General features: G+C 40.2%; 1 protein-coding gene across 2 annotated transcripts; it reads left to right on the top strand.

Moving 5' to 3' along the window:
- The first annotated feature begins 876 nt into the window (after nt 1-876).
- LOC103712261 (organic cation/carnitine transporter 7) lies at nt 877-6,115 on the top strand. Of its 2 annotated transcripts, XM_017844066.3 has the most exons (6): nt 877-1,148; nt 2,315-2,583; nt 3,188-3,425; nt 4,006-4,537; nt 4,650-4,852; nt 5,557-6,115. In XM_017844066.3, exons 1-6 carry the CDS (start codon nt 1,146-1,148, stop codon nt 5,776-5,778), a joined length of 1,467 nt encoding a protein of 488 aa, XP_017699555.2. In that variant the 5' UTR covers nt 877-1,145; the 3' UTR covers nt 5,779-6,115. The 2 variants fall into 2 exon arrangements, with proteins under 2 accessions (XP_017699555.2, XP_026662429.1); XM_026806628.1 differs by lacking the exon at nt 877-1,148 and having other exon boundaries at nt 2,450-2,587.
- The last annotated feature ends 278 nt before the right edge of the window (nt 6,116-6,393 follow it).

The raw sequence follows: 6,393 nt of genomic DNA, 5'->3' as shown, positions 1-6,393 counted from the left end.
GAGAGAGGAGCATTGACCTGATTCCAGACGGAGCCCAAGGTGGAGGGCTTGGGTTGCTTGGAGATGTCGTCGACGGAGAGCTTGCGGCGGACGGTAAGCGGCGCGGCGTCCTCCCTCGTCTGCCTTACCCAGTACGAGTACGATGTCTGCTGCTGCTTCTCGGCCACTCCGCCCCCTTCCATCGACGGTTATTAACAATAGTGGTGAAGATGTCCGCCTCCTCACCTCCACCAGCGAGAAGGGGAGAAAACGACGAGAGACCTCTCCGGCGACCTCTCTATCCCGTTCTTTGCCCCTGCGCGGGTGGACAAATGGAGGAGCGAAACACTGGATGGGAGATCTGATCGGATCCAAGCAAGCATCGAATAAAAAAAAAGGTAGGCATGCGGAAGCGACGAGGAGGTCAGATCAGAATAAAAAATAAATAATGCATTGAGATATTTATTTGATGAATGAGATTAAAAAGATAAATAAATGCCCATGATTTTTTTTTTTTTTTTTTTTTTTTTTTTTTGCATGCAGACTAAAATATTATTTCTTCCTCCCGTGCAAGAGTTGTCTATGTTTGGATAATTAGTATTAAGAACTCATTTAGCTAAAAAAAAAAAATCTATTTTTTTAAAAAATCATACCAGATATAAAAAATTTAATTTTTATCGGGTGAAATTTAAAATAATTTTTTTGACATATTTTTAAGGTTTTAGATACGATCGATAAAATCTTTCTTTTTTTATTAAGGATGTAAAAATATTTTATATAACTTTTTCGGGTATTATATATACCGATATTAGTTTTAAAAAAATATATATTTCAACGAGAGTCCTAATAGCCGGTCTCGTCCAATCTATGTCCCTATTATTTATAAATATGGGGTATGGGTCGCCAGCTAGCGTCGAACTCGCGTTGTTATTATTATTGTTATTATTATCTGTTCCCTGTTTCGAGCGTTGAATTGGGTGAGCGAGCGAAGCATCTCCCGCCGGCAGTCTCCCAAATTTTAGCAAACGCACCAGTATCAATTCGCGGAAAGGCCAAGCCCAGCGGGAGAGGACGAAACGCTCCTGCAGCAGCAGCGGGAGCAGGAGGAGGAGGCGATCAAGAGAGGAGGAGGCGACTTCGCTTGGAACCACGAACGAAGGGCTACGATGGTACGGCTCTCTATCTTTCTCTCCAATATCCCTCTCTTTCTTATATATCATCTCTCTATCTGTCTTTCTGCCTGTTCTTCAATTCTGTGAGTTCCGATGATTTATGTCTCATATATAATTCTTGCGGGGTCATGTTTTGATTTCGGGCGTTTAGTTAAGAGCGAAAAACGAATAAGGTAACAAACAGGTAATCGAGCCTTCCTTTTCTGGTTAATCGTTCCCTTCCTTCAAGAATATGGTTTGAAGCTGCCACGCTCGGACCAAATTGTATGAAACCAAGCGCATAATCATCCATAAAGTCCAAAACGATCCCCACTCCTGCAAATACGAAAAAAGAAACCCTTCTCTCCAAAGGAAAAGAAAAGAGGGGAATAATAGTGGATTCTTTCTGCAAAATTAATTCTCGTAAATTTATGGTGGCTGTTGAAGTAGGACAGAAGTTTCAGCATAGAAGAAAGAGCAACTTAACCCACTCGGCATGTTTGAAGAAAGGGAGCTGCATCGGTATCGCTGACGTATTTATTAAATAATGAATTATGCTCCAATTAGGGGAAAAATTATTGAACTCATAAAAACTTGGGAAAATGCTATGCTCGGTACATGATAATTGACCTCAAAATCTAGAAATGCCTCTTTCATTTATGTATATAAAAAAAAAAGGCTCCAAGAACCTATGATCTTTGGTGGCTTGTTCTTCTTGGGCGAATATGGGTCATCTATCTATACAAACTGTTAAATTTGCATTTCCAAGACTAAAGATCCTTAGGTGAACATGGAGGAATCTCATTCTAGTCCTACTCAACTGATTGGCTTGAAAAGATGAATCAAGAATTACAGGATCTTATCTTATATGCCTATCCTGAACTTTATTCCTTGGGATGCATGTAGAACTTTCTTCCCCACACATTGGAGAAAACTACTCACAGTAGACTTGTTAAGGATTTAATTCCAAACATGGAGGCTCTCAACAGATTTTCTTGGTCAATAAACTTTGGTTATGGTGACGCCAACTTGATTTTGATGTACTTTGTTATTGGTGCTGCAACACACACACACGCACATGCACATGCTTGCATGCAAAAACGGAGACAAATTAACACCCGCCATCAATATATTGTCCATTGCAAGTGTTTCACTGAAGCTTCTGTGCAATTGGTTTTTTGCAGTTGAGGGATGAGAGCGCAACATTTACTGTGGATGATGCCTTGCTGTCAATGAGGTCTGGGAAATTCCAAGCCCTCGTGCTTGCTTATGCAGGGATGGGTTCGGTTTCAGAAGCGATGGAAATGATGCTTCTTTCGTTTGTGGGGCCTTCTGTTCGCATGGAGTGGAAGCTTTCCTCTTATGAGGACAGCATGATCACAAGTGCTGTCTTTGTTGGCATGCTATTAGGAGCATATTCTTGGGGCGTAGTTTCAGATAAATATGGAAGGAGGCAGGTCCTTCTTTTCCTTGCATAGTTTGTTCCTGGCCACATTTTTGTTTCTGCCTTTTCGGTCATTTTCCCTATTGCAAGTTGTTGTGCCTCATGTCTGGAAGAATGCGTACTTGTTTTTAACTATCAGCCACAAGGGGAAAAAAAAAAAGAGGGAGAGAAACTCGTGTGACAGCACATGTCAAAAATTGTGACTATTCTTGTTCATTAAATGAAATTTACCATATAAATTGCTTAATTGTGTTGTATAATACCATATGACTGTTAAAGGAGAAAAATGAACTAGAAAAATTGCAAAAGAGCAGCAATGTTTATGCTCATAATAAAATTATAAACTTGGACTTTTCGTATAATGCTGGTTGTTCATCAGGTGTTTCAAAATGGCATGCCCTCAAGTAGGATCTGTTTTGATGCTGATACGTAATTGACTGCATCATAATTTTCTAAATGAAACCTCATCCTTAGAACAATGTACGAATCATCATAATTTTCTTTGTCTTCTAAATCTGAGCCAAATTACAGCTTATTCTTCGTCACTTTTGCTTGTAGGTGGATTCACATTTGCAGGTCTCTTATGTTTAAACTTTTTTCCTTTTTTTTTCAGGATGGGGTTTCTATTTACAGCATTAATCACCAGTGGTGCTGGTTTTCTTAGCGCATTTTCACCTAATTATCTATGCTTGGTTAGTCTCCGTTTTATTGTTGGTATCGGATTGGGAGGCGGGCCTGTGCTCACTTCTTGGTTTTTGGAGTTTGTTCCTTCTCCAAATCGAGGTTATTGGATGGTTGTTTTTTCATTCTTCTGGACTATTGGCACAATCTTGGAGGCTTCTCTTGCCTGGGTATGACTATTTTTAGTGTCCCTCTGGTTTCTTCTCATGAACTATATATATACTGATAGCTATAAGTTCGCACCTCATGATAACTTCGAATTCAATTTTACAAGACCCATGTGGACTTGAAGTCTTGAATGCATACTGCCCATTGTAAACGAATTGACATCAAAACAGCATGCTATCTTGAACTTTTCTTCGATCGTTTAATGATGTTAAAATTATATCTATCAGATTATGATAGCATTAGCCTTTTGGCTTTATAATGATGGATAATATTCTTGGACTTTCACATATTTTCTTTTTGATGTCCATTTCATTGGGTGCATGTAGTTTCTTACTTTGCTTTTTAAGAATGTGGAAATAAGATACCTCTAGAAATCTGTATGAGTTGGATCGCTCGGGTCGAATAAGGATCCTGCAAGTATTTTAGTTGAAAGAAAAAAGATCTCCATTTCAAAAATTCAAGTTGTTAGTATGTGCTTATAGGTCTTGCTTAAAATGATGATCGTACCCATTAAGATGTTGTGAGGCTGGGCGATGCTATGTTCTTTTTCAAGGATTTAATTCTCTGCCTTATATTTTGCAGGTTGTCATGCCATCATCGGGCTGGAGATGGTTACTAGCTTTCTCCTCCGCACCGTCATTTCTTTTGCTTCTATTTTATGGTTTCGTGCCTGAGTCACCAAGGTATCTTTGCATGAAAGGCAGAACAGCTGATGCAATGGTTGTTTTGGAGAGTGTGGCTGAGATAAATAGGGCAACCCTCCCTCCTGGCCTGCTTGCTTCTAATCACAAAACAGAACTTGATGAAAATATTTATCCTTCTGAAGAATCACCTTTAATCACATGTCGGAAGTCTGAAACAGCGACTGATGAAGATATAGGATCTAATATAGGAGCAATCAGTGCATTATATAAGCTTTTATCACCAAAATTGATCAGATCAACTCTTCTTATTTGGATGGTTTTCTTTGGAAATGCCTTTGCGTACTATGGCATTGTTTTGCTAACCTCCGAACTCAGCAATGACCACACAGATTGCGCATCAAAGGAGTTGCGCTCAATCCAAACAAAGGATGTCAACCTATATGAAGATGTATTTATAACTAGCTTTGCTGGTAGGATTATCATAACCTATTCTTACTTTTTCCATCGAATAACATCTGAACTATGCATGTTATATTATTTCGATCAAGAAGGGTAACACTTCAAATTTAATCCTTTAATCAGAGGTTCCTGGGCTTCTCTTGTCAGCTGTAATTGTGGACAGGGTCGGCCGCAAGCTTTCGATGGCAGGCTTGCTCTCTATAAGTTGCATTTTTCTACTCCCACTGATATTTCATCAGGAAGAAGCACTGACGACAACCCTTCTGTTTGGTGCTCGGGCATGTATCATGGGAAGCTTCACAATTATATACATATATGCTCCAGAGGTCCGTATCCAGAATTTGCAACATTTTTCTAAATGCTATCATGACATTCTGTTTTATGATGTTCGGCGGAAGGGGCTACGATGCTAGGCATAAATCAATGAAGTAAAATTCGCAAAAACAGCACGTGGTACTGAGCCTGGAAGAATTCAATGAAAGACTACATTGCAGACATAACCAAATCCAAGTTGACAGCTACCATCCCTGCATCAATAATATTTTTGACTGATATGCATTTTTTTTTTAAAAAAAATTTGGCACCAATTCATAGAGAGTTGACATCAGGACAAGGGCCAGTGATGATGCATTCAAATTTCAGTAAATCATATCTCAATTCGAAAAGCCAGTGATAATGAATATCTTCCTTGAAATTCATGAAATGATTTCGATATAGGGTGATTTTGACATTTCATGTGAGGGATAAAGGGGGTAGAAGGACAATAATACAAATGACTTCCAGCTTCAGAGAAAGAGATGTGCCCTTTCTACCACAGCTGCCGCCACTAGCTAGAATTAGATAGTGCACATAATGCATCTGTGCTGATTGCTGTTTTGAGATGCACATTCCTGTGCCATCTGAAAGTTTCGTCGTTGAATGATCTGTCTTGATCTAATTCTATGGTTAATCCAACCAGCCCTGCACATTCTTTTATATCTAAGAGTTGGTGGCTGAGCTCTACTTGTGTCTGCGTTTGTTTTTTTTGTAGGTTTACCCTACCTCGGTCCGGGTCACTGGTGTTGGAATTGCGAGTTCGATGGGAAGGATTGGTGGGATCATTTGCCCGCTCGTGGCTGTTGGTTTGGTTCGTGGCTGTCATCAGACTGGAGCGATTCTTTTATTCGAATCCGTGATCTTGGTCTCAGGGGTGGCCACCTTTTTCTTGCCTTTGGAGACCAGCGGCCGTGAATTAACTGATTCTGTACGGTAGCTTAGAATAAAAGAGAGGGGAATGGGTTTAATTTCTTCAGATACCTACTTACCCTATAAGCCTTCAATATCACTTATGAACCAAGACTAGATAGTGATTTGGGGAAATGCGGAATGGTAAATTCCAGCCGCACCATTCTTTGCTGCTGCTTCCTGGGAGCCGTCCATTTCAATTGCGTTGAGGTGGGGCAGTACTTTGACCTAAATGCTGCTGGATTTGTCTCTTGGTTAGACCTGTTCAACATTTCAGCCAGCCAAAGTCAGGTTGTAGGCTCAGTCCAAGATATAACTAATATTTATCAGACTCAGGCTTGGCCTGGCCCGGCCCGGATTTCGGACCTACTTTCCAAACCCAAGCCTGGTACCTACTCGGGCTTCGAGATTCAGGTTGGGGCTAAGTTTTTTATTCTCCCTGACCCCAATCCGATCTGATCCTGACGTCGAACAATCAACAGACCATAATCTAGAGGTCCAGAAGAATCATCCATATCAAGCAAAGTTCGTTAAAACCAAAAGCCAGAAACCCGTGCAATATAAAACAAATATAAAATTGTTTCATCGATAGGGCAGTGCAATTACACCGGAACACAAGGTGACAACCATTATGACCTTTTAA

This window comes from Phoenix dactylifera, unplaced genomic scaffold (assembly GCF_009389715.1).
Source record: "Phoenix dactylifera cultivar Barhee BC4 unplaced genomic scaffold, palm_55x_up_171113_PBpolish2nd_filt_p 000243F, whole genome shotgun sequence".
Taxonomy (NCBI): domain Eukaryota; kingdom Viridiplantae; phylum Streptophyta; class Magnoliopsida; order Arecales; family Arecaceae; genus Phoenix; species Phoenix dactylifera.
The sequence above is the reverse complement of the archived record's forward strand: the minus strand, read 5'-3'. Positions and strand labels throughout refer to the sequence as shown.

What these genes read in the sequence shown, in the direction of transcription:
- LOC103712261 (XM_017844066.3), top strand. An exon ending in TGGAGGCTTCTCTTGCCTGG is followed by an intron (nt 3,426 to 4,005) that starts GTATGACTATTT and finishes TATATTTTGCAG; the next exon opens with GTTGTCATGCCATCATCGGG. An exon ending in TATACATATATGCTCCAGAG is followed by an intron (nt 4,853 to 5,556) that starts GTCCGTATCCAG and finishes TTTTTTTTGTAG; the next exon opens with GTTTACCCTACCTCGGTCCG.